General features: G+C 37.6%; 5 protein-coding genes across 5 annotated transcripts in view; 4 read left to right on the top strand and 1 right to left on the bottom strand.

Annotated features, from left to right (window-relative positions):
* Nucleotides 1–2,325: 2,325 nt before the first annotated feature.
* On the top strand, nucleotides 2,326–2,685 carry ASCRUDRAFT_155934 (uncharacterized protein). The gene has a single exon (XM_020189353.1). It carries the CDS (start codon nucleotides 2,457–2,459, stop codon nucleotides 2,640–2,642), a length of 186 nt encoding a protein of 61 aa, XP_020046377.1. The 5' UTR covers nucleotides 2,326–2,456; the 3' UTR covers nucleotides 2,643–2,685.
* Nucleotides 2,686–2,815: 130 nt separating this feature from the next.
* Nucleotides 2,816–3,139, top strand: ASCRUDRAFT_71120 (uncharacterized protein; the record flags this gene model as incomplete). The annotated part of the gene is made up of 1 exon (XM_020191888.1): nucleotides 2,816–3,139. One exon carries the CDS (start codon nucleotides 2,816–2,818, stop codon nucleotides 3,137–3,139), a length of 324 nt encoding a protein of 107 aa, XP_020046376.1.
* Nucleotides 3,140–4,389: 1,250 nt separating this feature from the next.
* ASCRUDRAFT_8842 (uncharacterized protein) lies at nucleotides 4,390–4,752 on the top strand (the record flags this gene model as incomplete). Its single annotated transcript, XM_020194998.1, has 1 exon — nucleotides 4,390–4,752. The coding sequence occupies one exon, from the start codon at nucleotides 4,390–4,392 to the stop codon at nucleotides 4,750–4,752; it is 363 nt and encodes a 120-aa protein (XP_020046375.1).
* A 1,355-nt stretch (nucleotides 4,753–6,107) lies between these two features.
* On the top strand, nucleotides 6,108–6,652 carry ASCRUDRAFT_155923 (uncharacterized protein). Its single transcript, XM_020189352.1, has one exon. The coding sequence runs from the start codon at nucleotides 6,287–6,289 to the stop codon at nucleotides 6,581–6,583; it is 297 nt and encodes a 98-aa protein (XP_020046374.1). The 5' UTR covers nucleotides 6,108–6,286; the 3' UTR covers nucleotides 6,584–6,652.
* Nucleotides 6,653–9,945: 3,293 nt separating this feature from the next.
* The window catches only part of ASCRUDRAFT_8841 (uncharacterized protein), a gene marked incomplete at both ends in the record, with an annotated part of 29,571 nt that continues 21,530 nt past the window's right edge, over nucleotides 9,946–17,986 (bottom strand). The window contains one exon of the mRNA XM_020194997.1: nucleotides 9,946–10,159. Coding sequence (XP_020046373.1) covers nucleotides 9,946–10,159 — 214 coding nt within the window. The remainder of the gene's footprint in view (nucleotides 10,160–17,986) is intronic.

Genomic DNA, 17,986 nt, shown 5'->3' with positions numbered 1-17,986 from the left:
TTTATTTCTAACTTATTGAAGTCGTTCTGTTCCCATATATGTTTTCTTATTATTTTTTATAACTAATAAGTTAATATATGGAAGTCAGTACATATAAAATTAAATAAATACATTATAAAGTCGAATGGGCACAAAATTGTGGGCGAAGAAAAAATATGGTCAGCCAAAGTTAGAATTCCATTTATGAATTGTGAAACATTTAAAGGAGGCGATATAGTCGCGTAAAAATTACATTGAGGTTGCGATATCAGCGGATTCATGAATCGTCCAAGACAATTTTGAAGGATTGTATTCTCTCGGAGATAATTGAAGTTCATGGCAGAGATGGGAATCCATTTGTTCATTTCACTACTTTTGTAAAGTGAGAAAATTATGTCGACTGTCAAACATCCCACTGGCCCTAATAGTGCCAATGGATATACTATTATCAGTCAAAATCTATCGTCAAAAACGTTATTGGTTGTATGGAGTGACGGATAATTTCGAGTTACATAATTAGAAAGTAAATTGATTGAAATGTTCCTGTCTCCATTTAGTTGCGGCACATCTTTGAACTGGCAAACAGCAGTTGAATCTAATTTGAAGGAACATCTGGAATTTTAGATGGATAGGCTGCTTGGTGATAATTTGCCTGCGATCTTCCCTTTGAAATTCATGCTGCTATGTCATATAATTTGGAACGACATTCGCGTTGCACTGAAATCATATTCAATAGTATTTTGCCTTACAGTTGAAATTTAAATCGGAATAATCTCAATTCTCTGAAACTCTAATGTACTTTCATTATCTGATATGGGATATACTTGTAATGTATTGGAATTAAACTAATTTTCGTTGTGGTTTTAATAGTTTTCTTCTATCAGGTCTTCTTTGGCTACCGGATAGAAACGATCCATCTTAATGATAACTGATCAGTGCTATTTATATCACATATTAGTAATAAAGTTGAGGGAAGAAAAGCCTGGAGAATATGTAACCAAAAATGGCTGGCAATAAAAACGCAATTTTCAATAAGGAGGAATTCAAGAAAAGAATCATATGAAATCTTCAGATCATAAAACTTTTCAATTGAATATCTGTAACCATAATATAACAAATCTCTAAGGTCAAGATCAAATCACTTTTACTAGAAATCTGTAAATTTTGAGTCAAGAATTTCAAATTCTTTAACAAAAAAAATAGAAAAATATTAATCATATATTAGTGAAAATAGTCAAGAAACTATTTATTTTTAAAGGCAGGACAGTGGAAATTTAGAAGATCAAAACTGCTTTGCACCTGTTAATTGAATAGGGAATATACAATAGTAAAAAATCGAAACTTGGAAGATAGTTAAATTTGATTTTTCTACTTGCAGCTAAATTGTAATTTAGATAATTTATTAACGAAATAAAATAAAATTAATTCTATGCTTTAAAATAAACTTGAAATGCTGCCGTATCAACTAACATGTTATAAATTGCAGCGACACAGGTTTTTGTCTCGATATAACTAATTTTCGTTTCCTTTCAGCAAATATAGTCTGAAATACACAGAACTAAAACTTCTTCATCATTAGATCGATTGTCAGTGGAAAGATAGAACAATAGTCTCAAACAGAATGGATTTCCGCAATATCGATTATCGAGTGCCACCGGTAGTTATACCACTTGTAATTAGTTATGAAAGATTATTTCCCTTATTATTACTTCAGTTAATGAAAGAATCTCAGCTGTCGTTGCTGGGAGCGCGCTCAACAGATTGATTTGCTAACAGCGATGAAAAATGGTTACCATTTAACATCGTGAAGGAGCCACTTTATCTACTATTGTGCAGTTGTCTCTTGCCTAATCACTTGCTTTAACAACCGTTAGGTGCAGAGGTATATTCAGAGAAGGATATATTTCATTTGCCTATTCTGATTGTCAAGAAGTCTGAAATCATTACGATTTGGTTAAATACCATTATAAGCAAATGGATAAGCAACTGGTCTCCTTTCCCAAACATATTCGAAGCCACAGAAAGCACCACTTTGATGATGCTTTGATGAATTCACCAGATATCTGATTAGGATGATGTGGCAAACCAAATACTATATGTTCCATTACTTGGCATCAATTAATATTTCTCAACAATTGAGTTGTATTTTCAATGATGAATAGCATCAGCCAGTGAGAGAGAGCAGCTTTACTAGCTAGAATGTTTTCCATTTACAATTACTGAACAAACCAATTCAACTTACCCAGAATACATCAGCTTGAGTTTTACAGGTAATAATTTCCAAGAATAATGACATAATTTTATTCGTCAGCGCTATAATTGTTGAAACTATCATTTGATAACTCCCTTCTGTTAAAGATACTCAATTTTTTGCTCGGTCAATTATCTAATCTTACTAAAAATTATTTAAGCTTCGAGCTCGAACGCTCTGCAGGAGTGTTAAAACAATGAAAGAATCATGTTATATGACGCTATAAATGAATATGTTCTGTTGGTTGAATGCCTGGAATTTCAAGAAAGCGTTTGTTAAATTTCATAATTTGCATTTTAAACGTTGGACACGTTATGCTTTTAGCATTGGTTCGTGTTTGTGCGCAGAAGTCCTAGAACATTCTTTGTTGATTCAAGTACTTTCTTCAACTATCGGAAGATTTTCAATATAAAAATGAGATTAAAGGGACCATGGATATACATTGTACCCACAATTGAATTAATGATTTCCATTTTTTAGTATTTCATTTCTTGCAATTTCAAATTTTATGAAATCCTGCAGTGTCTTCTTCAGAATGATAAAATAGCTTCCAAATTGATTATTGGGATCAGTAACTTTGCAAAAATGAATATGCGCAATCAATCAATGGTGATTCATAGCCTACCGATTGGTGATGCATGGGTGTTGTTTGAAAGATGGTTTGCCAAATCTATTATGTTCTTCAAGAAACCAGATCACAATAACTTGATGGGTTTCATTGCTGACACTGAAGTCATTCTTACTTCAAACGAATTGCCGGTATTATTGATCAACCAATCAAATGTGATTGTAAATCCAAATTTGTCTCAAATTTTGAAGGAGACAACGCTATTTGAGTACTCAATAAAGTTAATCGAAAATGTGGGATTTTCGGCAATTTTCAAAAGATTAACACCTTCAGAAGCATAATAAATCCGTAAATTATTGTATTAATAAAAAAAATATTAAAGCGTAGTTGCATGATATGGGTTTGGCTAGTCAGGATATTGAACTATTGCACCTTTTTCTGCTCTTCTTGAGTTGGAAGAAGATAACGCTGCAAAATATCTGACACACAATCGAATGTCTTGCAACGCATTTTTTGATAAAATGCAATGGAATTTTTATCAATCGAAGTCATATTCTGAGATATTAATTAACTAATAAAATGGAGCAGATGACGAATTTATGAATATTAACCAAACTGAGCATTGAGTTTGAAGGAACTAATATTGATCACTAAAGTGAAATCATTCATCAGCGACTGCTTTGGATATTACAGTTAAAGTTGCTGAAAGCTAAACGATTTCAGTGCTAATACATGATTCAAGTGAGTGTAGGATCTGAGTCCGTCAAAGCTGCTATTGGGCATGGGTTAACATCAAATTGAAAGTATTTAATGTAATTGAAGATCATTCTCTTTTTCGAAATGGTCTTGATGCAGGTAAAACAACTCATGCTGTAATCAGCGTTGATTTATAAACTGATCAAAAATTGGAAAAGTAATAGTGAAACGTGTCAGTGGTGGTGACATTTGTACCGCTGAAAAGACCGTTAGTGATTCTTGAATAAATTTTTGTAATGACTTGCCTATTGCATTTTGACCAATAATATTCATTAGTCTTGTCAAACTGACTGAAAATGGTTACAATGCTCTGATAAAACCAGCATATTCTCAATTTAAAATGACTGTGTGATTATTGCTGAGGGTGAGAAAAGACATCATTTATGATTGTTAACCGCAAAGGAATTGCCAAATGATTTGCGTCTCTACTCCGAATATAATTAGTCACAGATTCACATCAACCTAGGTTCAAGTTCGTTGATAAAAATGAATACCTTACCAAATATGGATACACTCGTAACAATATTAAATGAGCATTAAGCAAGTTTGAAAGTTGTTTATCGGTTCCAAGCGAATTACACATTTCAAATCCTCAGAAATGAAAGGAACTATTCATTCGGGAGTATATCTCTGCTGATTAAGCTAGCCTAATTGATAGTGCTATTCGTTAAAATGCCGCGGAACATGAATCTTTCTTACCTGTTGGACTGATTCTCTGGAGCAAACGATAGACAACTGACTCATTCATTCAATCAATATTTATACCGCAATCCGTATTAAGTATTACCAACAAATCGCTTTAATTATTATGAAATATATTAAATTCAATTCAAATATGTTTGAGCATCTCTTGAACGAAAAAGGTATGTTCCATGAATTCACTGCGCTCAATTCATCTTCTCAAAATAAAGATGCTGAAGAGTCTTTGAGACAAATCAGAACGAACATGAGACAACTATTAATTGAGTCTAGTATTCCAAGTCATTATGGGACATTAGCAATAATTCATTTGATCTATTTGCTCAGTTATTTGCCAAGCATAGATAAATCAGTAATTAAGTTATCTTCAATTGTTCTGTTTAACACTGGTCTTGAAATTGATTCCATTCACCAAAATTACAACAGAATCGCCACTTGGGACATGAGTTTACAGGAGCTGAACCAATTGTATGCTAATAGAAGCATCTGCTATTGTTAATTTTATGTTTTTCAATTGTTAAATTAAAGATATTTCACTGATACACTTAGTTTCTATCTTTGCTCGATTACAGTTAATCAATTTTTATATTTTAACTTTTTTTGGTTTTTCCCAATAGAAACTATATATTATCATATCATCAGTGGCTATTATTACTGTGAGTCCCCTGGGTATCTACAATCGGAAAGTCGGTATTTTTTGCTGGTGGGCTTCTTCAATGGCGTTTGATTTAACCCTAATCCATATGAAACGTCCTTGAAAGCTGTTCAACGAATTCAGATTTTATGAATTTCTTATCCCTCACTAATAATGATGCATTCGATACAGATCATTTAGCGCACAATAAGGAGTGCTTTCCTGCAAACGTCAGAAAAACAAAAAGAGTTTACTAACTTAAATATTTGGGCGTTGGTATTGATCTGCAAAATAGCTAGTTAAGTCCGTGGGTTCAAGTGTTCAACAAGGAGACTCGCTTTCAACAAGCAGCTGTCGATTTGCAGAACCTGAGAGTTGGATGAAACCGCATTTCAATACCTTGGATTCTGAGGTACTAATTCTTGCCCTATAGAAGAAGCTGCGAGACAATGGGTGGAGCAGCCGTCCAGCGCAAGTCAGCTTCGAAATTAATATTGAGTCCTTTGGTGTTCGACGAGCGGCTACTCCCACCAGGTCGGTTGTTTTTCATATCTCGTACAACGGATTGATTCAAAGCAAGACTCCAATGAATTTTTCATGAAATTTAACTTTGAATCTTTTCTATGTCCACAATGCGGATGAAGCTGGTGCGAATACTTGTGCAGATTCTGCCTTGGAATCTTCTTTGGCTCAGTTGCTTCTTCTTTAGTATAGCAACGTTGATTAAAATATTCCTTTTAGGGCAAAAATTGTGTTTAAGCATTTTGGTATTGATGCATAAGTTGGTGATTTAGGTTGATCAGCGTTAGTTTCACGTAATTATGAACAGTTGAGATTGCCAAAACGAAAAAGAAAGACATGATATCATTCTCCCAAAAGTGGGATTTGTGTTTCGAGTGATTGGCATCACATGCAATACCTGCTAGATCGTTCGGCGCACCCAGTCAGTTTGCTGATGGGGCTTTTGCGGATGCAGCCAGAGCGGATGAGTCATTGTATTTTAGGTGGCTTATAGTAACTCAGTAGCTGATTCTCAACTCTAAAAACCGTGTCTGCGATTGTAGTCCTTCTAAACGTATTGGTTATATAGCTGACCGGTTCCCCGACTTAACACTTCATTCACGTCAGGTTGCGGGAATTGGTAATATCTTCGTTGAGGTCAAATAATTTGTTATGTGAAGCTACCTACGGCAGGATAGTCGGAGTAAAATCTATATGCTCCCCATGTTGCAAATATTATTTCAACTTCTGCTGTTACAAAAATGTGGACCATGGATATATTCAAAAACAATTCTCTCGACGCAAGTCGTTCGATGCCGGACAACAGATGCATTCGCAGAATAGATGAAGATTTTGATTCCCCATCTGCCGTTGCGTTTTCTACAGCAATTTGGCATCAATGTGCCGGTCCTTTCAGTGGCTCTGTTGCAGGAAAAATTGCGAAACGGAACCCGTTTCTCCTTTTGGTGGAACAAAAAGTGAAGACTGTTTTAATGGAGAGACAACGAAATTTATTGTTAGCAGGTTCAAAAGCAGGATACGGCTGCTCCTAGTCATTTGTATGCCGATAGGGATGAGCCTGCTCCAGCTGCTGCCGTTTGTAGGATTCCTCATTCTATCATCATTGATGAACACAGGACAAGTCGTTGCTCGCACGATTGCTGCACGATCATCTGCTGCTGCCAGGTTGGAATAATATATGAAAGTCACCAACCGAATATTTGCTAAGACGGTTCATTCTGTCCGGGTTGATAACGAGTTTGCATCCAAAGTTTTCCATGATTTTGCTAATCAGGAAGAATCGCTGAAGAAATCTCAGTTGCAAATGTGAATATCAATGTTGTTTTACTGGCCGGTGGGCAAAAAATATCAATGCAACCTCCAAGAAGAGGAATTTGAAGCTAATGTTGCTGATCTCCTGCAAAATAATTGTTGAGCTGTCAAGAGGCTTTGCTGATTTTGAATTGCACCGAAGAAGCACCTATGATATGCTTCTCTTTGTAATACTATCATTGGAGCGAATCAACTATTGGTAAGTTGAGAAAGCTTGAATGCACTCTTTATGCCTTGAATTCCAGCAAATCGGCCGAACCAAGCATAGCGATGGAAATCCTTTTCGGGCTTTTGTTGGCTACAACATCTGTAGAAAGCCTGCCCTGCGTACCATTTTCATTAGACCTGTGCGCTGCTTAGTATATCTTGTTCTTTTGAGAAAACCAAACTTGCGTTTGAAGAGGAATGAATTGCTGCCATAATATCTCTAACTATATCTGTTGTTGAACTTACCAGTCTTACTGCGGTGCTATGGAAGGAAATCTGTCTGCGGCAATGTCAAGCCAAACGGAAAAGCAAACTCTTCTGATAATACATCAAAAGATGTCGTCAATCATGATAGTGAAGGTATGAACATCAATTCGCAAGCAGAAGATGTCAAAGTCCCAATGACAATAGAATCATAATAAAATATTCAGATGGTTCGGCACATCACTCCGATGAAGTTGCCGATTCGCACGCCAGTTTCGAATCGGATTTCGATGCGATTGTTGGACAAATGACTATTGGTCAAGCAGATCATGGAGTCAATTGCACAGCTGATTGACGGCTCAGAAATGATTGAATCGCTGTCATTGCGAGAGGATGCATTCGAAATATTTGTCTGCTGCCATTAAAACCGATATTTTTTCCGGACCACTTTCGCAGACCCAAAGTGTAATCTTCGTCATGAGTTGGAGCTCCAAGCGGTGCTGAATCCATTACGTCCGCTTTGGCTGATGATTGATATATGGCTTCCATGGTAGTGTAAAGAAGAGACAACGTATCTAGAAAGAAGATCGGGCCAATATAGTAAAACACATCGGTGAACCTGCGAACGACTGTTTTTGTTGGCCAAAACGATACCAAACGTATCTGGGAAAATTGGACTCAAGAATTTCCTCAATAGCGCAGTGAAGTGGCTTTCATTCCCATCCGCGGCCTTCTAGGTGAAAACATTTTCGGGTGAAGTTAATAGGAGATTTTGAAGACCTGCCAGGTGCGTTAAACAAGGAGAACCATTCTAACTTCGCAAGTGATCGGGCATGGGGAAATCTTCTTCCATGTGGGTCAAAAACGTCATGCGGCCCCCTGGCTACTACGTTGTTTTGGAACCGCCAGTTCTTCAAAACCGCTGGTGTGGCTGCAATGTTGTACTCCGAACTTTAATCAAAGACCCAATAAGCATCAACTAGTAACGACATCAAAAAATTTGCAATTCTTAAGCGAATCAACGAGCGTTATAACCGCAACTTCAAAATGTTGTGATGGAAAATGAAAAGGAGTAGTGCAATCAAGATCTAACCGATATAGAAATCATATAAAAACGGTCTCTTAAAAATGCATTCCAATACTTTAACACAAGAAGCGAAAATCAAACATACAATATTAATGTCATTAATTCAGAGGGAGGTAGACATCAAACAGATTTCTTGACATTTCAGTAATTGAGACAAGTTATAGAGATATAGCAGCTCTGGAGCTCTTAACGCTTTAGTGGACATATCGCCTACCTTAATCTCAGTATCATCTCTTGCATAGTTAAACGGAGCATTGCGCAGCCTTCCTATAACGGAAGATTTGATTGAGCTACGCTTGGTGATTATAAGACTAGCTGTATGGAAACGCAGGATTGAAGCTGAATTGCTATCGCATTGCATAGATGATTAATCAGGATTGCATCAATATATTTAAAAATCCTCATTCAAAATAAACCCTTGTTAAATGGTTTAGTGAATGAAATTTATTCAGGTACACAAATCAGCAACACAAATGAGCGGTGCTTTCCGGCTTTAAAATATCTGTCTGCCGATTGACGACAAACGCCTATCCACGCAATAATTTACGAACCCCATATCTTCGGTCCATACTCCCACCCAGTTTTGAAACAATTCAACTAATGAAACGCTTTTGTAATTAACAGATTTTGGATTGGCGTTTATATATGTTAACACAATTTGAGCAAAACTTAATTGAACTTCTTGTTGTTCAGCAAGATATCGTGTAACTAAACCCAGCAGCAAATCCTATATTAATCCCTGATTATCTTGCTGCAAAAGGCAACGACCAAACAATTGATTTCTAACGTGTTGATCCTTTGCCATGTAATTCTGAGCGATCTGTCTCAAGTACTACCTTCCAATGGCTTTTCTTCATTTGTGTAGGCTTCGAGTGAAACACTTCTAGTTTGATCTGTTGATCCATCAGTCTCTCCTAAGTCTTCTGACATACAGGATGAACTTCGTTACGTTTAGCAATATCTAGTCCCAGCAAACAAAGCCAAACTACTTCATGTTTTTGTGCTCTGAACAACGAACTGCGATATGAAGTGATCACCATGATTTGATCAGCATGTTCAGCTCATCTGAACATCCGGCAATAATATGAAAATCCACATCCAAATTTTGCATCTAGCCGTGTTTGATGTTTAAAAACCGAAACAAAATCTGTTCCGGTGAATGTCTTTGTAACCCGAGAATAGGAGATGATTGAGCTTCTTCTTGTACTGACATGGAACAACTTGTCTTGGTCCATAAATTCGTATGAGTACCCCTCAAATCAACAGAGGATCCTCAGCATAAGCAAATTGGTATTGCTGTTTGACGCAATCTATTGGCGTGGATTTCTCCATCAAGAACAGCAGTGGTGACTACAGCTTAATGATCCAAGAATGTCCTTGATGCAGCAACTGCGTGCAAAAGCCAAACGATTCTGTAGTTTATTACTGAACAAAAACATTTATCATATTAAACATCTTCAAGCTAAAAACCGATTCATGACCTAGATTTGATTTTTAAAATCAGCTTTTCCCGCCGACTTTATTGTAAACAGGCAGCGACGGCAAACAAGTTCTTGTCCACAGAAATGGTCATCCAACAGGCAATTATGGATATCAATCATCGCCTGCGACTTTCATTGGCAAACCAGATGGCTCATTCCGTCCGCCGGAATTGATTTAACATTGGTAGCAGCAAAATGGGAGGCAGCAAATTATGTCAAAAGAGACCTGCAACTACTGCCATTTTTTTAATCAATTGTGATCCATCTGGGCTCAGTTTCAATTTTATCAAGATCTCCTTGACGAATCATTTTAGCTCTTGCATGTTGGATCATATCAGATTCAACATCATTGATAGTTTTGGCAGCCTCATTATTGTCGTCAGTGGATAAGTCAGATTCCGTTGAATCCAAATGATTGATATCTACTACACGTTTCCCATTTATATCTGAGCAGATATCGCTGAGTCATCATTTTCGGTGGAGTTCTTCTTTGATGTATTGTCAGAAACACTTGCGGATGTAAAATATCCGTCATCGATATCCGTGATCACATTCCCCCTATGATGCCAGCAGCAACACATGTATTCTCAACGGCGGATGAAATTGCTAAACTAAAGAGCGGAAGTGTTGAATGGTTGAAAGAAGATGAAGTTTCTTAATACGAGAAGAAGAACGGACAACCACACCGCTGATAAAGTGGTTGTAATCTCTGAAAGGCTGTTTCTTCAACTCGAAGCCAACAAACACACTAAAGACAGATTCATCACTTATCATCGGCTTCTTGATTTATTTGCGAATTGTGGCATAAGCACCCTGTTTCAAGCACTTCAACATAGCAGCAGCTGATTGCTTTCCATCAAATATCTGAGAAGGATTGCTGAACGAAGTGCCATGCTTGGTGGAAATCAAATTCAAGTACACACTGCAATCATATTGGTTTCATTTCTCAGACAATCAGGAAGATTAGCATGAGGTTCAATTGTCCAGGCCTTTCAGTTGTTTGTACGTTAGCTGCGTTCAGGGACTCTGGAATGGCGACATGCCTAAAGAACTTTCGTTTTAAGATTGGCTGTTCGAGACTATTAAACATCTGTCAACAGCTTGTTATCATACCCGTTAACACATCTCATCTTATGAATTGCTTTATCAAATACTCCTTGATGAAATTTACCGTAGACTGGCAAGCTGCCAACAGCTAATGTTCAAGTTAAATCTGCTGCAAAAACGACATATATTAAGTAATCATGCTCTCCGGTATGATGATTACCATTCTCGTGAGCCGCATCAGCTCGTATTGGCCCAAAAATATTAACATGAAAAGGTCCAATAGTACTGGTGGCCTCTTTTGTAGAGCCGTAATTGATCACTTTGGTTCTTTTTTGTTTTGGGAACTCTCTCGTTCTAGATGACCAGCAGCGGAAATGACATCCATTGAGACTATTTCTTTGCAAGAGTCTCACCAAAGCGTCAATTGGGTTAAACCGAATATGTATTAATTAACGCCGCACCACGTTGCGCAACAAATTATTCATTTCATCCTGAGGCTGATTTCTATCCGTCAACGCACAATTGAAACTCGTGTAATCAATTTTGAATGACATCCGATTGCCTTCAACTGTTGTAGCACAAATTGAAATTTAATTTGGACTATGGGAATCATACAGAGCAAATTGTAATGATCCACCATTCAGAAGCATTACAGGAGATATTTCTTTCACATCAACGTTGGAGTCGCCAATATCTGCAATCCGAGCTCAAAGGACATTCAAGTCGCGGAACCAATATCCGTCTGTACAATAAAGTTGGACAGCAGCGGAATCAAAATATAGCTATTTGACATTGAACATCGGCTTGCCTGTTTCATTCGATGACGATGCTATCAGTGACTGATCAACTTTGGGGGCAGTTAAAGCAGAAAGTGCAGCAGGAGTATCCGCTGCAACAAAACACTCGCAGCAGCTGGCCTTTGTGCCAATCAATTATTATGGCGTTCTCCCTTTTTTGATATCGATGCAACGTCATTCTGATCTGTTTGTGTTTCTTCAATAGCTCCTAACCGGAAGAGAGTAACGGCCTTCAACCTGATTTTGCAGCAGATGCATCATCACCAAGATGATCAAAGAAAACTTTTGCATCCGTGACAATAATTTGGTTAAAGTTCTCAAATGGATGAAGACACTTTCCACGTAGGTGGTGTCCAGATCAGAAACACGATAAATGAAAGCGGAACCATGATCGGCATTGTAACTTGAAAATACCGCAATTAATCATTCGTTAAAAAACTTAATCAAATCCCTCTCAATCAATGATGTAGTTTGGCATTTTTTAGATGTACCAGACTTAGTCATACAGTCACCATCTTAAACGACAATAGTTCCACTGACTTCTTTCAAGGTTACTAATAGTTGACCGCGATACCACTCATGGCATACCCCCTCTTCCATTCAAGCAGCAATTGATAAGCCAGCAACCATCGAGTAAAAAATGCCATCTGAGAAAGTCTGAAAAGTGTCTCAATCACGAATTTCAGCAACTGATAACACCGTCATTCACCAGGCCTTGAACCAACGGACTAAACGGACGAGCGATAGAATTCGACACCAAAGCGACAATAGTGAAGTTGGCAGCGTCCATTGGTTTTTCCCATTCTAACCGGCAACCAAACGTCATTATTTGCATAAGCAGTTGCAACAGATCGACGACAATCTGGCATGACGCAGAAGTTGATAATCTGCAATCCGTTAAAAAACATCGGCAGGACCTTTGATAGGACACCAGGTTCAAATACAGTGGGTCTCGAGAGCAAGTCCAGTGACGGACACCGAAAGAGCAAATCGAGGCATGCGGCAGCCGCAGACAGTCTTCCTTCTGAAATGTGACATGATTTCACTCGATCTGAGTTCACAAAGACGTTTGAACGTTCTAGGGACTCTGCCCATTCCAAACTGGTTGGTCAAAGGTTTTTTTCAAATTGAATGTACTCGCTAAAGAGTAAAATATTTTCTATTTCATAACGATGAATGTAATAAACTCCGACTTGCTGCCGCAAAATCACTCTCACTTCTTGTTCATGACTTAATGTGACATTCGCTAGTTTTCAAGGTGATATTGATCCAGAGGGTCGATGAAACAAACCTCCGGATTCGTTATTGGTACTCATTATTTGAAGGCTTGGATGGTAGAGAAAACAAATTATGGTGAAATGCAGTATTTTCGTTGTTTGGGTAAGAGGATGCTTGCTGTTATCCACTTGTTTGCATTTCAAGCTGCTCTAGTTCAACAAGATGTGATTTATCACTGAATCAGCTGCACCAATGCAGGCCATGATTACAGGAGATAATCATACGATTGCGGCGTCATGAAATGGTCTGGTCAAGCCAGAAAAGTCAAACCTCCAATCTTAGTTCAAAACAGAAGCACTTTGAGTAACTCTGGGTCGTTTTTTTGGACATGTTATCGCTCAATGAAACGGCAGCTATTTGGTAATCACGCAGACCGGGGTCAACCAGATGGTGCAACTGTTTATAATTGATTAGTTTCATTTGTCCCTACACGATTGTTGAATAACACATACGCTGTCCAACTTGTCACTGAGAAATGTCAATAGGATGCTAATGACTTATCAGCTTGTAAATCATTTGCTGCATTCCCGTTATTTGCAGCAAATTGGTCAAACTATGATATTGGGTCTCCTTTTCGGTTACTCGTTCGATTGTTTTTGGGCACCATGCAAGATCCACCTATGTTGTGCAAAATGAAGTGTAACAAACTTGAGTTCAGATTCATTTACTGGTTTTTAGATCGTTGCTTCGTCAGTTGGAGTAATTGAATGTTCCTACTGTGAATGCGCTGGAGACATTGCTGATGGAAACTGAGTTTGTGGGTATATGCTCCTCTCTAAACAAAAGCCAATAGGTTTACTATTAAGGAACCACCACTCAGGGCCCATGCCGATTTGCAAAAACAAATTGATTCCACTTTCTGAAGGGGGGGAAAAGCACTCATCCTAATGCTGCTCTTCAAATATATCGCTACAAATGTGGAAACCCCAACTATCAATTCCGAACGGACTTTTGCTGTCAGCTGTGATATCGATCCTAAAAATCAAAAGATCTAGCAGCATATTTTATTCATGTATCACTTTACTAAAATCTCAGTTAATGTCGCTATCACTCTTGCAGCTATTGATACTGATAGTAACGTCTTCTGCTTGATACTACGGGGCCCAGTGCAGCACTGCTTAAGTTTCTTAATGTTTGCTTCAGTGATTCACTAATGATATTTGTGGTTCGATTGACTACTTCTCTTTACTTCTATTTGATCACAATTATTGGATTCATTTTATGATGATAATTGCTCGGAAATGCTATACTTGGGTTAGAAAGACCAGGGTGATACTACTTCCCCGAAACTTAAAATTTGACTTTTTCATTGAGATGATTCTCATTTACAAGATACTTACAATAATTATATATATATTGCCATATACTTTTGATTTCTTTATTCTTTGATTTTTGTTTTTAGTAAATTTTGTTCAGCGCTTGATTTGATGTACAATGACACGTTTGCAAACAGATCTCCGGTTCAGCGAAATGGGTGGCTGCTCAGGAACGGATAAGTGATGTGGCGCACCCGCCAGTTAGTCTTCTTGACGGAGTAGGTCAATTGGCTTGCAATCCCTCAGTCCTTTGCCAGTTAAAAGAGACTTACTAGTCAGCCCACTATTAGTATATCAAAAACACTTATGTTTGTTACCTCAAGATAGGTCTTTGTAAAATGCCGTTGTGGAAATTGGCACTCACACAAGTCAAAGCGTTAACAGATTACGCAATGTTTGTTTTGTACTCATAAATGGCAACAAATGGGCCGACCTGTCTGATCGGTTTTACAATCTCTAATATGTTCAACTGTATTTGGAGGATTGTCTGAGATGTGGTAACTGGGGGAGAAACAGCTGTTGCAAGCCCCTCTGGTGTGCTGATTGGCGCCGCCCCTATTGTACTTTACTACGTTTCCGTGACGCGATTCAATCCAACATAGTGTCGTATCAAAAACGAGGCCAACTCATTTCCATTCGTCTTTGCAATCACTTTTGTACTTTGATGTATTTTCATGGATTCGCACCAGCAGGTTGGCTCATGCCATTATCACTTTCATTTCAGATATAATTGTTGCATTAGCCGCACATTGCACTTACGATCGATGATTGGATATGTGCTGGAGTCATTAGCGAATGATCAGCAGTATATTAGTAGCTTCATTATTATGTCCTCGGTTTGAAGGACTAGATTTCGATGGATTAATTCGATTTGTTGCCCTAATTGAATTTGTAGTCATAGTCATTTATCAGTTCTTCTCTAAAATAGAACCAATTGCTTTTGATAAATGAAACGAAGAACGCTCCATTGGTGTTTTTTTAATAAATCGTATTCGTGTTATATTAATTTGAAGGCAACATTTGAACCCCAAATGCAGCATCCACTTCAGCATTCTTTATGTTGTTTGTCTAAGCATTCTTCAAGGTGATTTTTTGTAATAATTGATTGAAAATAATTGTGCAATACCACGTAACGTCTAAATGCAAAGCACCAATACTTATTTAGACCATTAGATTCAATGAGCTTCATTTTCATTTTCTTACTGATTTGGTTATTTAACAATTCAGCTCTTCCCATTTGAAAAGATCGGTGGTAAGACATGATTTGATTGATGTGACAGTGTTCTGGCCAAAACTTTAGAATTTTGTTGTATTGAGTTTAATCTTTGATTCGGCAAAGCTGGGCTATTTACTTGTGAATCTATGTGTGGTTTGAAAAAAAAGAATTACCCATTTAAACATTCAGTTAAGTATTAATAGAAACTAACATTGTGACCACGAATAATAGCATATTGATTTTCTTTTTCGATTTTCTTTGATGCGGAACATTCAGACCAACTGAATCACCTGAGATATATCCCCAACCATTACTTTTTTGAGCTGGGACATTTTGAATGATGGTTTTTGGTTTGCACAGAAGAATACCTTTGTAATTCTATTAACGAACATTTAATATCCATTTCAGTGTACACATTCTTAGTTTAGGGATGCATTGGACTGATGGATCAATATCAATTGCATTTCATCTAGCGAATCCATGATTGTATATTCCGCTAAATAGGACTATAAAAACTGAACAAGTAAGACGTATCGGCATTCTTTTTGATACAGAGCTGAGATATCTCACATCGGTCACCGATGCAGACGATGAAAATAAGTGGGGAAGATAATGCAGAGTCAGGGGCTCTTGAGAACCACCCTAAACCTAGTGACCGGTGATCTGACGATTGGCTTATTTTTGCCAAGCATTTTAGTAAAGCAGATTCAACGTTCATAGCTGGTCAATCTGTTACCAAGAATGAGCGCAAAACTTGGTTTCCGGAAGTTCGTTCACGGTCCCGTGAGATGATTTCAATCCCAGCCACAGGCGTTTAAATTAAAACAGTTTTGCCAGAAGTGGGTCTTTTTGAAATTATGAAGTGAGCGGAGCACTTGGAGGCCGCTGCGAACCCTCCAATCAATCATGATCAAACGAATCGGTGGCTCATTGGGTCGAAGATTTTTGCCATCCTTTTCCTTTGGTCGCTCGTCTGTTCGTTGGCGAACACCACATCACTGGGCCACTATCAAGGCCCGAATCTTGTAATCTTATCTAGATCTGAACACTGAATTTAAATAAGTCGATGAGCATATCATAATATAATCGAAAAAACCATTAACGGAATCTCATTAGAATTGGAACAGAAAGTTATTGTCGATGGTGAGATTCAATATTTCAATGAAACTGGTACTGATGAAACATCAATAGCTGAACAATTGGTCAAGCAATTGTTTGAAAATAAGGATGCAACCTTAACCAGGAGTCCAGAAAATCAATTGAAATCTAATAAAATAACTAAAACGAAAACATGACAGGATAAGCAAGCTTCAACTTATTCATTGAAGCAGTGTATTGAGATATTTTGATACTGCAGCCGTTATCACGTGAATCAACAATATCATCCACGTTAACATTGATATAAATTATTGCAAAAGCAAAAGAAATACAGCACAAGCGTTTTGCACGGCAATCCCAAATTGAAATACATTTTTAGTTTCCGTGATTGGTGGGATGAGAAGGAAAGATGAAGGCAGCTCTGTTACCACATATTTATTTTGAATTTGTTGATCAGTTCCAATATCTTTGGACTCCTGCATGAAGAATAGACGTTCTTCGACTGTTTCAGTGACTGCAGTGCTGCTCACCTTCCGAGGACTGCTTGGCCACTAAAGACTGCTTTTCTCAAGTTCAAGCAGCTGGCATTTCACTAGTATGAACTTAGAACAACCAAATGATAAGTGATCACTTCTGTGTTTAGCGCAATATCTGTTCAGCTACTCACATTACTCAACTAAACTATCAGCAACGCAATAATCAGATGAAAAGATTATGTTTAAATTGTTCAGCTCCTGCTGACACAACGACAATGGTTTTTGAATCGTCTTGCGTAAACCCGACTGAGTAGCGCAACATCAAATGCCATATCATACTTTCACTATTTTCCGGCCAAATGAAGCAATCCAACAATTGATCTCTGGAGTGGTGATATTTCAACATCTATCCCAATGCCATGTCTTTCAAGTTGCACCTCTCATTTCTTAATGATCGTTCGTGCCCTTCCGAGTGAAAGCCATTAATAATATACTTTTGAACTGACGATCCGGCATGATTCATCATAGGTTCTGAAATATTTTTGTTACAATGAACCCGATTAATTCCAATGAAAAGGCCTGAATTATATCCATGTTATTCATTTTATCCAATGATCAGAGATAAGATCCGACCATCTTCACTGTTTAATGCGATGGTGGAGTTGTATTAGGATTCTCGATATATAATCTGAGCATGGCTTGGTGTTAGCTTATAGTGAGATATAACGGACGAGCTTCCTCTAAAGTAGTTTTAAAGCCGAACAATTTGGAAGCGTCAATGAATTTGTTGTCCCAACATTGAAGAGGATATGTCAGCTCATAACGTGATTTGTGTGAGAACCAACCATTCTGAAAAGATATTAAATTAACAAATCCAGAGGCTTCATTCATCTAAAGGTTCTCATCGATATCACCAATGAAATTACCATTGTCACTTCCATTTGATGAACTTTGAAGGAATCTGATGCCGCAGATGCAAAATGGACACTAACCCTCTAATTGCAATTTGATGGAAAAAATATTGCAGTAGATTCTTTAACATTCAGTTCAGGGAACCCA

This window comes from Ascoidea rubescens, assembly GCF_001661345.1.
Source record: "Ascoidea rubescens DSM 1968 unplaced genomic scaffold ASCRUscaffold_9, whole genome shotgun sequence".
Classification (NCBI taxonomy): domain Eukaryota; kingdom Fungi; phylum Ascomycota; class Saccharomycetes; order Ascoideales; family Ascoideaceae; genus Ascoidea; species Ascoidea rubescens.
This window is presented reverse-complemented; position numbering and strand designations above follow the sequence as displayed.

Coding starts and splice junctions, on each gene's coding strand:
- ASCRUDRAFT_155934 (XM_020189353.1), top strand. CDS start 2,457: ATGAATATGTTCTGTTGGTTGAATGCCTGGAATTTCAAGAAAGCGTTT.
- ASCRUDRAFT_155923 (XM_020189352.1), top strand. CDS start 6,287: ATGTGCCGGTCCTTTCAGTGGCTCTGTTGCAGGAAAAATTGCGAAACG.